This window comes from Mixophyes fleayi, chromosome 1, assembly GCF_038048845.1.
Source record: "Mixophyes fleayi isolate aMixFle1 chromosome 1, aMixFle1.hap1, whole genome shotgun sequence".
NCBI lineage: Eukaryota > Metazoa > Chordata > Amphibia > Anura > Limnodynastidae > Mixophyes > Mixophyes fleayi.
The window spans coordinates 268,911,045-268,925,406 of NC_134402.1; the positions used below are offsets into that span (position 1 = coordinate 268,911,045).

At 35.5% G+C, this 14,362-nt stretch overlaps 1 protein-coding gene across 3 annotated transcripts in view; it reads left to right on the forward strand.

Annotated features, from left to right (window-relative positions):
* Positions 1 to 14,362, forward strand: part of BNC2 (basonuclin zinc finger protein 2) — a 453,763-nt gene that overhangs the window by 338,857 nt on the left and 100,544 nt on the right. For all 3 annotated transcript variants that reach the window (XM_075210871.1, XM_075210873.1, XM_075210872.1), the window contains one exon: positions 8,181 to 8,283. In XM_075210871.1, coding sequence (XP_075066972.1) covers positions 8,181 to 8,283 — 103 coding nt within the window. The remainder of the gene's footprint in view (positions 1 to 8,180; positions 8,284 to 14,362) is intronic.

A 14,362-nucleotide genomic window follows, 5' to 3' on the forward strand; every position in this document is an offset into this window, starting at 1 on the left:
ATACAAGAGACTCTGTTCTGTGATTATTCAAAATAGTTTCATTCATTGACTGTTTAGTTCTCTGCAAGAAGGGAATGTTAAATTAAGTATGAATAAGTGTCTCCTTTCATCTTAGCTGCTCAAAGCAAGAATAGATGATTTTTTTACTAACTTAGTTTCCTTAGCAAGTGAAATGGCAATCGCTTTTGTTCATGTTGGGACATATTGTAATATGTTAAGGTAGTGTAACGGGACAGCAGACTTACCTTATGTTTTATACCATATGAGGGAAAGCTAATATGCATTGACTTATTTAGAAATTGGTCATATGTCATTATTTTCTAATTAAACATTAAGGCATAATTGTTAAATTGCTATAATATTTTCAGGAAAATAGGTGACATTAAAAACAATGGTAAATTGTGGGTCATTGTAGTAGTCCCTACTCACCACATTTGTTTGTACCCTCCGCCCCTTCCTTATTTTGGTATCGCCTCATATTTCCTTCATGTTTGTCTTTGCTCATTTACCAGGTCAGTCAGGACAGCAGGATGGAGAGATGGAAGCCTGTTTAAAACATGGGAAACTTTATTAGTGGGTGCTCTGTGCACGTTTTAAGAGCCTCCTATTTTACATACATGCTGCAAACCAAGTACAACCCCTCTGGCAGGATAACATTGGTGCCATATAACAGCTGATATTTTCCTCATGACTGTGGTAGTGAAAGTAAGAGAAGGGTGTTTTATTCCCATCATTTCCCTTTAATTGTAATACGTCAGTCCTATGAGTCGAACCTTCCTCATAATTAAACACTAGCTCTCATCATCTCTCTGCAAGCGTGTGGAGTGTGCTAACAGCTTGCTAAAGTTCAGTCTGTTAACAACACGTGTTTTCCTTACAAGCATTTGGTGAATGAATAGCAGGATACCATAATTACAAGTGTGGGTTTAAAAATAAGTAAAGTGAGATAGAAGTATCAGCCTGACAGCTTCTTTCTTTTGGATATTTTACAACCTGTTTAGCAAATGATAAGCCTCCAGATAGCGACAAGGAGCAGAGCCCTGCAGAGAACATTTCTACTACTTCACTTGGTGGATATTAATTAAAACAGCACGCTGATCAAACAGCACACAAATAAAGAATTACTCCCAAAGGCTGGGTTTTTGGCATCTAACAAAAAATTGCTTTAAAGTAGTAACTTATATCCTTGACACTTTTAACTTCCCATTATTCTAGTGATATCTATTTTTTATTTACATAAACCTGTATTGTTAAGGATGAACCCAATAACTTTATATTCCTTGGCCAGGCTTGGTTTTTCAGTTCTACTTTGTAAAGTAAATTTAAATAAAATCTATACTAATACCACTGTGATTCTTGATAAATAGGCTTCCTGGCTTCCACATGCTTTGGAGAAGCTATTGCCTGCAAGTCCTGGCAAATCTTATTGCGAATGGGGGCTACCACCAGCGATAGCACTGACCCGTTGATATATAGGGCGAGATTCTCCCTATATCAATAAATAGATTGAGCAGCACAGTGACTTTGTGGCTGGCACTTCTGCCTCACAGAACTGGGGTCATGAGTTCAATTCCTGACCATAGCCTTATCCGTGTGGAGTTTGTATGTGGTCCTCGTGTTTGCGTGGGTTTCCTCTGGGTGCTCCGGTTTCCTCCCACACTCCAAAAATATACTAGTCTGTTAATTGGCTGTGATCAAATTGACCCTAGTCTGGGTTTGTTAGGGAATTTAGACTGTAAGATCCAATGGGACATTGACTGATGTTAGTGAGTTCTCTGTACAGTGCTGCGGAATTAGTGGTGCTATATAAATAAATAAATGATGATGATAGATGCTAAACTAAATAGACTGTCTGATACTGATAAAGATTTCTAACACATGCTCAGTTTGGAAAATAAATCTGAAAAAATATTAATTAGTTGATTTACAAAACATTAACCAAAATGGCTATGTTTTAATATTGCTTATGTGTTTTGTTCAAGAACTGGTCAGATCCAAGAACTTGAAAAAGAAAGAACCTTCTAATAAAACTTGACTTATGAATGGTCCAGAAAAAAAAAATGGTTGGCGCTCAGTGTACATAGCTAAAGGAAGCTTTGGCATTAAAGGAAGCTTTATTTTTCCTTAACACTTATATTGTAACCAACATCAAAAGGGCAGAGGAACAGCTCTTCTCTCTGGCTTTACATATGCATTGTATAAAAAAAAAGAAAAAAAAGTGAGTCGTCTGTAATTACCAGTTTGCAGAACGAATTCCTGCAGGGTTTGTACTCTCCCCATTAGTAAAAGAGATAACTTGAAATGTATTAAAATTTCACTGTACAACTGGGAGTTTTTGTTCACAGTAAATGTGTTAATGTTTTTTCATTGCCCTAGTGTTTGTGTTTAAACTTAGGCAGTATGCCCAACAGGGACAGCATTATAGGATAAATCTATGTTTAAAAGAAGAATTCTTTGGAGAACATAATGAATATATTTTTTTTTTTACTATTTAGGGACATGTTATAACTATCTTTCAACTCTTCAATAATCAAAACTCATGTCTCTTGGTGCTAAAATTTAAATCTCATCTCTTTTATATTCTTATCACAATATGTGAGAAGTTATTATCTGCAAAGAGCAGTTATGCGTTTCAGTAGCAGTTGTTTGAAGCAATGCAAATGTAAAACAGTGTTACATATCATCAGATATAGGATTTACTTTGAGAGAAAGATTACATGAATTATCTCAGAGACATAGAACAATGTAGTCTGTGGCCTCTTCTAGCATGTCTCTTCTGTTTTTAAATGTAGATCTGCTACATCCATCTATCCATAGATACCAGTCACTCTACCTGTGAGCTGGAATGTGCTCACCTTCATAAGAGCCTTGTCCTTCCAGTGAGACTCAACAGCCCCCATGTGTCACTAGCTTTTTGTTGTACACGTTCCTCACAGAGGCAAAGTAACAGCTGGTCTTTACTCCAGCAAAAGAGCCAGAGAGTGTACATGCCTCACAGAAAAGGCCTTTATCATCCTTCTCATACTGTTATCATACTCTTCTGCAGTTTGCTGTTTGTTCTCTGCACCTCCCTTTTAGATTGTCTCTGCTTCAAATAGTGTATAAATCATGTATGCAACATTAGAGGGAAGGACTAAAACAAGGAACTGCAGCTGTAATCAGCTTCACCCTTTATCTATCTATCTATCTATGTATATATGCAGTAATTTTGAGAATGGCGCTAACTATCAATAGCTAGACTTAGAGCTTATAAATTCTAAGAAGTAGAGACCAATTAGAATCTTTTATTTTATTTTTTTAAAGATGCACAAATGATGGACAGGGCAAATATGGAAAAGGGTTATCAGTCAATATAGTAATCCAAACTCACAGTCCATTTCCCGTAAATGTTTTACAGGACTTTTATAGTCTATCCCTTACATGCCAACAAAAAGTGTGTGCACTTGAATGAACTGACTGCAATACATTATAAATACCCTACTGTATTACCACTGTATCTCATATCTGGATTCATCTTCACTAATACAATTTGAAAGGCTGCTAATATACTTATATTTCTCTATGGCATTCCTGAAATGCGCTGCTAATACAATATAATGGGACATTGTTGTAGTGGAGCACCAGCCATCCAGAAGGTGTGATCTTGTTATTAGTGGTAGCTCACATATTGGTGATATTGAACTTCTGTGACTCATTGCATCCTCACATGTTATTATGTGCACAGTACGGGGCCTTCAACCTCTGCAAATGAATATGTATGAAGTCTACGTATTTGTGAAGTAAATAATTAATAGTGTATGTATGTAGCTGCGCTATTTTGCAATGCATATGTTATATAGACTGCAGGGCATTACATGCAGTACTATCATATTGTATACCAATTTTGCTGCATGCTAGCTCTTTCAGCTCATACTTTTGTGTTTTAAAATGATTAATAATAATAATATACAGTGAATTGCTTTGTCTGAATTGTTATACAATCAATAAATAATAATACATGGAATTGACAGACTAGCAGGTAAAATCGTAATGAGTTGCAATTATTTATTCAGAATATAAGTAGACAATAAAAGGCAATATTTGTTGAAAGTGTTGTGTAGGAAAATGTGCTGTAACCTACAGCAACCAGACATTTTGTAAAAAAACAAAACAGATAAATCCTGATTGGTCGCTGTAGATTACAACACCATTTTCGCATTGTCTCTATAGACCCAGTTTAATTAATGCTCCCCCCCCCTACTCTCATAACAGCTAGGCACAGCAAAATCATTAACCTTAAAAGTGTGGACTGGAGAGCATCCCAGCCTGCTAGGACCCCATCTGACATATTTCTCCTTATACACATGACTTTTCACTAGCAGAAAATATGACTTGGCGAGGCTTAAGGATAAAGGGGATATTTACTTAGTTTTGCCCAATGGGATATTTCATTTGAAGACACACTGAATTACTTTTCTCGAATCTACAGAATCCTGTGCTTAGCTTAGTGACTCTGCACAGGCCTGTATTTACCCAGCACTGCTGTTACCTAGGACACCGTCCTGCGTCTCTGACATGTAAACAGACCTTAAAGGAAGACTGTGTCTATAATTTCAAATGTACTTATATTCAACCTATATATTCAACCACTTTCTATGGAAAAAATATTCTTAATTTATAACAGTTTGTATATGTAGTATATATTTACTTATAATAAAAATAATAATAAGAATAATAATATAGTTTGTTTTATACTGTGACAGATTTCAGCCTGGCTGTCTTCATAGCAGGGGATTTTGTGCTAGATTGTGTTTGGTGTCCTGATCTTTCCTAAACATAGCAGACAAAACTGTGGACCTGTTTTTCAAATTATCACTGCTTTGAAAAGTACATGCATTTAACAAGACTTTCTCAGACATTGACTTTGTGTTTTAATCACAATGTATGCCATATTAAGTCATGGAAGGACAATGATATGAGGTATGTTTCTGATACTGTTATATATTCAATCTCAAATTACATTTCCAAAATAAGTTCTGTCATACAAACTGTCTGGTTCTGTCGTTGGGCGGCTTAAAAACAGGGACAGAGAAGGCAAGTGCAGTGGCTGATTATAACCAGTTTAAACACACAAAACAACTGTTTGCCTTAAAATGCATAGAATGGTCTGAGAAAGGGTTAAAATTAGACTGTCCCTTTGTAACTTTCGATGGCGCAGCAGCACAATTAATTACAGAGTTCATTAATTAGTGAACATATTAAAGAAAGACACCATTACTGACAAGTGCAGACGTGATATATCATTGAGTCAATAAACTATTGAACATGAATCTGGACCTTTCAGCAAGATCTCCTTTCTTTCTCACTGTTAACCTACAGACACATATATTATTCCTGCTTCATCAGCAGATGTCGTTGGTAATATATTTCATATTACTATTTCCGTTAATCAGGAAACATACTTATATAGCTTGGAAAATGAGCGATCGAACAGTTTACATGATGGAGGGGGTGGGGGGTGTAAGTACTGTGTATGACAGGGTAATTTATTCCATGCAACTGACTGGTATTAAACAGTGGTGTTGCAGATGAGTTATTAAGCAGTGCTGGATGAGAATGACTTACTGCATCAACATGAAATCGGTGTGTGACTGGATAAGGATAGCAGACCATTGCTATGAAACCAGTGCCTGCAAAATGTAGGGGATGGGCCACAGCCGTTGTCAACCTCCATCCCACTATTATTTTCAGTCTAAAGACATTCAGTACTGCAGGCTTGATGGAATTTCTATACATATGGATTGAGCCTGAAATGTGGATAATGTTGATATTACCTTAATAATCTTAGATTAGTCTGGCAACTTCTACTATAATGATTCTGAAGGCACTTTCAGAATAATTTCCTATTGAGATCTGTGTAAGATGAATTTGTTATGGATTTGTTTTCTTATGTATTGTTTTTTATTTTGCTGTTCTATATTTTACAAAATGCTGTAAATAAACAATGTTAAATGAGGTCTAGCTACCAACCAGTTAATGCACTCCATCAAGTATTAAAAAGCATTGCCCTAAAATGATCTAAATTGATTCCCAGTATCTTTTGGACTTGGATAATGTCAACAATAACCAGACATGTATTTTGTTGATGTTCTTTAAGCAAACTCCATACCCTGATGTAACTCACTGTCAGAACGGGACAAAGATAGCATGCCACACTTTTATTGATTGCAATGAAGACCTCTTAGTTAGTAACTTCTCTACATCTGTAACTAAAATTACTTTTGCAAATTCACCTGGCATAAGGAAGTATTCTAAATACTAAAACAAATTAGGTACAGAGCATACAAGTTTATTTTGATGGAACATAAACAAGCCCTATTGTTATCTAAAACGTCATACACCCTTACTTTTTATAAATCCCTTGTCATTCTAACCTGGGCAGAGTGAGTCACATGGTTAATGTAGCATCAACATCATTATTTAGGAATAATTGTATAAAATTCTAAAAGACAAGAAGGTGAGGAAAACAGTTCTTAAATGGAGGTACATTAGCTTATTCTATATAAATTCCACATGTATATACCGCCAGTTTGCTACAGATTTTAGTTTAAAAAAACTGGAGGTAAGACTAGAGTTTGTTTTTATAGAATTTGGAGATAATTTACCTTTACTTTCAACTTTACATTTTTATAGAAACACACCTTATCATAGGGATCATTGATCCCTATGGAGAAATACATATAGAATTCATACTGAACACTGGAACAGACTATGATGCAAAAGAATACAACAGATGGCATCACTTTCATGTTAGCACTGTTTATACTTCTCCTTAGGAATTAATGATCCCTGTTCATATGACATTAATGCTGTGTTAACCATCCAGCTGGAAGCAGCTTGGGCTGAACACAGACACATAAAAAGCCATGTCAATGTCTACAGCCTTAAAATATAAAGGTGTCTGGCGTATTACAACAATAATTGTTTACTTTTGCTTTAATCCAGTTTTGCAGCATCCAGTTTTGAGAATCTAATTGAGAATTTTTGTGAAAAGTGAATTGAGAAGAATGGCTGTCGCTAAGCTTCATATTAGGAGACAAATATATACTGTTTGTTTTTCATGATGCACAGTCAATATCTCTCTCTTTACACATTTTGCTTTGGAACGTAATGTATATTATGTGTATTACGATAATATGTTTACAGTCCCATTTAGGTTCAGTGATGATTGCTCATTTTTGCTGTTGGTGGGATGTTTTTTTTAAAGATATTACATTGTGCGTTACGGTTTCTATCTTTGGAAATGCAACCATATTTTGACACTTTGTTTTGCTCTGTGAAAGTAGGCATGTCAGTTTTGCATTTTGTCTTTTATTGCACCGTTGCCCAACTAAAAAACATATTTTGTTTGTTACTCTTTATTAGTATTGTGATCTGGTTACCTACTCTATTAATAGTCTAGTCCTGGTATGTACAGGTCCCACTGAGTCTCTCTTATGTGCTTTATCCCTTTGGGGATATAGACATTATTATATTATACAGATATCAGCATATTATATAGCTTGCTAAGATAGCTTTGGACAAAGGATTGGTTACTGGGCCTACTTTTTGTACATTTAAATGCATTTCTTAAATCCAGGCTGTATATCTGATTGCAATAAAAACTTGCAAGAAGCAAATGAAAAGGATTTTTCAACTATTATTGTCCTTACCTCTCACCGCTAAATAGTAGGCTACATCTCAGGATCAGTGGTGTTACCAAGAGTGGGATCCCAATCGTTCCCAAGATGTGCAGAAATTCTATATAACCTGTATTCTGAAGTCAAGCTTTTTACAAAATTAATCTTCTTTAACAAATCTAATCTAATTCACATCTAATTGGCCACACTTCAAAATTATTGCACAGCACTTTGACAAATAAAAAGCTTAAACAGACATGGGTATTTTTCAAACTTTCATTACACACTCTGTGTAAATAATGTTAAACGATCAAGTCTGAGCAATAGTATATTCTCAAGTAACCCCAGTCTTTTCTAATTGTTTATTAAATGTTTCACTTTTTTGCATCCCCACAAACAATACTAATAGATGATTGCATTGTGTTTTCCATAAGCCACAAAAACTCATACATATTGTAGATACATAAATTATGAAATGGAAAGCTTGATCGATTAATCTCTCTGTTCTCCTTTCTCCTGTAGGCCATCCGATGTACACTTGTAAATTGCACATGCGAATGTTTCCAGCCTGGAAAGATTAACCTGAGAACCTGTGACCAATGTAAACATGGCTGGGTGGCACATGGTAAGAAATGATAATTCACCTCTCTTAGAAACAGGCACAATAGAACATAGTGTATAATAAAATAGAATATTAAAAGAAAAGCATAAATGTATAATACTAGCATAAAAATGATACATAAAAACAAATTAACATAATACGTGACTGCATGACATGGCTTTGTTTTTAAACATATGTTTATAAACATAACTATAGTTTGTAAGTAGTTATATTTGAATCAATTTACAGTGGCAGGAGAAAGATTATGAACTTTTTAGAACTATCTTCATACTTGCATTAATTTCACCTAAAATGAATTGCTAAAGAGAATCTACTAGAATGTACTAAATCATGTTTTTGTATTAAAAACATTGATCCAAATTCCACTGTCTTTGTTATGATAAGTTTGTGAACTTCAAAGTCAGGATAATGAGCTGTATTAAGATGATAATTTGTATCAGATGTTACAATCAATGAGATGACATTCAGATGGGAGTTTGTGGCGGACAGTAAACTTTTGCCTATAAGACTGTCCTGTCACCACCCTTTTGGTTCATTTAAATAGGACAGGGGCAAGTCTGCCGTTTGCAATGTTACACAAAGCCTATTATAGATCTACCTATTTCTGGTGAGGCTATTCCATTTTCATCCTTGAAAACAGAGACTGTACCACAAAACTTGTGACTGTAGGGAGGTGTCCCTGATAATGTATAATAATGCAATGTTTTGTGCATAGAGTTTATGAATGGCAAAAGCAGGCAACACTGTTACACTGATGCTTATGAGTATGTGCATTAAAAACAACAAGAGACTCATACCAAATGTAGCCTGTGTTTTGCAGAAATAGAAAGAAAAAAATTAAAGCAAAATAGAAAGTATGCCACAGCAAGCTGTAGATAAAGAAATGTGATCCCTTTAAAACACCTTTTATAGCAACAATGCAGTTAGATGGCTCTGGAAAACATAGCTACTGCCACTTGCTAATTAAAACGCCTGAAGTATGTAAAGATTTTAAAAATTCCAGTAGTCATTCAAAGAGACATGGGACGCACACCGCCTGTATGTAGATTTTCTAAACAAATGCTCTTTTCCTAATGACTTGCTACACCTAGCTCACTAGCAGCATCCTGATACCTGTCAGATTCTTGCATTTGATGGCTCAGCGAGACAGGTCGAGGGAACATTTCATCTGCCATGCAGTACTGATAGGCTTCTAAATGAGTGCCTGAGGACTTCCGTATGCCTGCTCTGAGACTCTGACCTCCGTTTCTTTTTTATTAAATACTTTTAAAAAGAAGTTAAAAAACACACACAGCTTATTAAATCACAAAACAATAGCAACTGAATGTTAAAATGCACTCAATCGAATCAAATTACTATTCTGCACCTTTCATTCAACAGGATAGATTTCAAATGGTTTTTTGAATGCAAATGACAACTCCTTGTTTCAATAAATACACTGTTTCTAGTGCTGTCATTATATCATTTAATTTACACTGTATCCTCACAGATGAAAAGTTACGTTTAAAAAAAATGTACAAGAACAATGTATGTGCTATGGAATACTAGACTGATTTATTTATATGAACTGAAATCACAATTAATGTGGCTCGATATAGCATTTTGTTATTGTGTTATTCAGCAGCTTTTATACTCTGTGTGTCTGTATGTGGTGGATGCAGACAAGCACTGTCCCTTAACATTAATGTATTATCTCAGAGAGGCATCAAATACTATATAGAACTAGAATACAATAATGTAATGAGACTATGACCAAAATTATTATTATTATTATTGTTATTAACTGTTACTCATAAAGTGTCTACATATTACACAGCGCTTTACAGATAATTTTAAATATTCACTTCAGTCCCTGCTCCGCACAGCCTACACCATCAGCTCCTCCATGTCAGCATGCGACACTTGGTATGGGGACTGTGTTCAGTGTTTTACACGCCCTCTAATCCATGGTACCTATCTTTGCCTAATTGTAGCATTGGCCTTGCCAAAAACATATTAACACAATTTTTTCCTCTGATATATTTCCGTTTACTGCTTTATGAATGTATGAACAGTTTGTGTCAGCGTTTCTTAGTAAAACATAAGCATTGACTCCCTTTCAGATACATGAAAAAAATCTGCCTATTTTCCGCTTGTATCATGGTTCCAGCAGTATTGTCCTAAAATAACTGTTTTCTTATTTTTTTCTTGTTGACATTCATTAGGTTTACTCTTTTCTTGATATATTTACTATGCGTCTTATTTTGCATGCATAACAGTATACTACGTGCTATGACTACTAATTCTAATCAGCATCACCTAAAACATAATCTTCTGTCTGTGTACTGCTTATCTATGATCTGATAACAAACGTAGAGTTTGAACATATATGAGTTGGAGAAGGCAGCAGCTCATTGCTCTAATCACCCTCATTATCTTAAAAATTGTTCCAACAGTAGAATATTAGGTAAAATGTTGCCAATGTCACAACTTCGTTGATTCCTTCATCAAAGGGGTGCATCATTTTACAAACGTTTTCCATTAGTTAATATTACCCTCGCAGGAAAAATGACATTTCCCATACATTTCGGATGTACCATGACATAGTCATTGATGGATTTTCTTTTCTAATTCAGTTTCTCAATCATAACCAAAGAATTCCATCAAGTTGGAAGATCTCATATGAGCTGATAATGTGGCAAATTGTTACGTCTTTGTAACATTATATGAGCATTTCTTGCACTATATGATCTGTTAAAATGGGTATTGATCTTCCTTGACATTGCTGATATGCTTTAATTTTCTTGGTAAATGTGCAAGAATCTCTATTAATACTATTTGGTTAAGCATATGAGAAAAACAGGGGCTGTGTCGTATTTGCTCTGACCGCAAATCAGCAGTGATGTCTGAGCCATTGTCAGATGTCATGTTGCCAATTTTTGGTACTCAATTTCATGATTTATGCAAGCCAGGATGTTTTGCCCTGGTAAATGTGTGTGTGATCCAAACTGAGTAAACTTAAGATGATATGGCAACATTTTGTCTTTATTCAAAAGTGTTGAGGCTAATGGTGATGAGGATGGGGACTACTATAGTGTATAGTGTTGGTGAGGAACCTGTGACCTGATCTTGCAGCTAGTTTTGAATTTTGAAGCAGACTATTACAAAAATTAACTGAGGATTTGGAGGTTGCACTGTCATCAGGTACAAATTCATTCCCTTAATGATCAACATCTACACCATTCCCATCATCATCAACAAGTATGAAGACGCTAGATGCACCATGGACACTTTTATTGTTAGAACTGAAGTCTCGATTTTCTTCTAAAGAGGACTATGATGTCTTTCCTTATGTTAGATCAGGGCCGATATTCCAAGCTCTGCTCCCTGCTGACCCTTAGTGCACACATTACGCACTTGGTCATTGGCAATTTACCCATGTTACAAGTCCACACTGATGATTTTTGTTTTGCAATGATGCCCATTTTTAGATGACATGTGGCTTGCATTTTCCTGGGATTGACAAACTCTTCCATATTTCTCTGTAGACCTATGTGCTTTTTTAGACACATAGATGCCCTTGTGCAAATCCTCCAGCAAAGAGTATTTGAGGCTTCATAAATGAGGCCTGTCGTGGTTTTTTTTAATGAATCAGTTCTTTGTATGTCTATTTTGACACTTAAAAAAGTGGTTTAGAAAACTTAGCACAATGTAAAAAATGACACAAATCACTGTCATAATTTATTTAGTCTACGACAATCAATCACCAGTACCAATACAAGAGTATATACTGAACTAAAAGAAACAGAAATATGACAAAAATAAAAATGTCAGAATCCATTTTTTAAATAATTCAACGTTTTATCAAGCATGTGAAGATAGGAGCATTATATAAAATAATAAAAACATAGCTACAAATCTGTTGCACTCCAACAGATTATGACAATAGGACTAGGTAATTAGGGTATAAATGAGAAATCAGTCAATACTACAGCAAAGTTTATAGTTAGGTAGAAATACAAATCTTGATTTAACGTTGATATCAAGTGCATTAGGCAAGACTTGAGTCTGAATTTGGGTGAATTAGCATCAATAGAATTTCTGGGGCCTCGTATATATCTACTAACTAGTAGCAAGCCCCTATGCCGGGGAAGCACTTAATTTGCTAGAACAGTCCCACTTTAAGGGAACTGTCCCGCCTTCCTGACAGTCAGCACATTTGTCCCAACTGCTGCTAAACTAAGAGATATGTACAGACTCCGCAGCAGTTCAAGGGTGCTTCCAGGAGAGAACAGGGGGGTTGGGGGTGGCCTAGTAGAAATGTTTGTGGTATGATATAATTGTCATATTAACTAAAATAGGTTAATCTGGAGTTCTAAAATTTGTATTATACTATATTTTTACGATACACCACTACCACATTAATATTTGGTGCTAAAGTATAATAAATCCTTGCAAATACTGTAGTATGTTGATAAGCCTGAGCACAAACTCATCATTTTGCCTTTCAAATGCAACCACTTTTTGAGCATATTTATAGACAATTCATACAAAGTTGCTCATATCCCAACAAATGTTCGCCCATTTTCAAAGTATACCCGGTGCTTGTCATTTTCTAAAATACATTTGGTAAGCATATACCGTACAAGTGCCAAGTCTCTCTGTGCCAGCAACAGCTAATACTAATGGGTGCATGGTTGCCGTATGTTAACAAATATGGGGAATTAATTATTTTTTTAGTCTACCGTAGAGAACTGATTTCAGACACCATGAAATATATACATGGAAATAGTATATATTTATTAGAAGAAGGTCATGGTCAAGTGAGAGGCTACCAGGAAGGCTTCATATACTATCATATCCTTTCTTAAAATGTGAATCTGTACCAGTCATGGCTGTCCAACTGTCGGCCCGTGACTATGATATATAGTGTGCTCTCTCTGTACATACTTATTAATAATAGTAATCTTGCTGTTAGGAGTATGAGAATAAACACATACTAGTTTATTTTCACATTTCCACGTGACCATGTCTTTCTTTCTCATTTCACCTCACCTACAGATCAATGACCCATCATTCTAGAAGAAAACCCAATGTTGAACATTTAGCAGCTTTGAATAATCTAGAAACTAATTAGTTGAGCGCCTGTGAGACTCTTGAGGTTGTGAGAAATCCCTAATGCGTACAGAGGGAGTTTTTCTTCAGAAGAGAAGGGAGTCCCCAGGCTGGGTGAGATTAACCCTTATTCTTCAGACTTGGTGCGCGATCGCTGCAGGGAAGTCAATCAAGCATTTGTTTCTATGTATAGTGTGTTGGTCTCCAGCAGATTCCTTGTCAGACAAAAAACTTGACAGCACGAAAAGCTGTCGTAGGATCACAGGAGACAGAAACAGGTGTCACATAGGCCGTCAAAACTGGATAGGGAAAAAAAAAGATTAGGGTGAAGGCGAGAAAAACAGACAATTATATTAATGCTGTCGCTTTTATGTTGCAGCTTTACGTTACTATCTTGAGGTGCTGAGTGCGCAGTTGCCTCAAGAAAAGTAGACAGTAGACAAGGGGGATCGTTATTAACTGAAGAGGCAGTGTGTCAAAGCTGGAAAGGGTTCAAAGTTTTGTTTGAAAAAAAAAAAATTCAGACAGCCACGTCTGTGAACAAACTGCGGTTCTGCTGTCGGCTACATAAACAGAGTAGTCGTCTAAAATGTACTCCTTGGAAACAGATCACAGAGCTAAAAAATAATAATGAAAGATGTCATTGAGACTTTTTCCGCTTTAATTTAATTATATTTAATTTGTATGTACATACATTTTGAAAAGATTTTTTACTGACTTTTAGAAAACCTGTAGAAATTTTTTTTTGGCCCAAAATAGATTTTTTTTTTTTTTAGTCAATGTGATCACAGCGCTAAGCCCTATAGGTATTTGTGGACTTCTATTATATTACGTTACTTCTATTAAACTCCAGTACTCTGAACTATATGAGCGTCATTGCCATCTATTTGTCACTGGTTGCTTTTGAGCAGAGGGAAATGAAAATGTTGTTTGAGGTGCTATTTTGCACATTCAGCACCGTATTCTGTTGTGTTTTGCGTTTGATAAT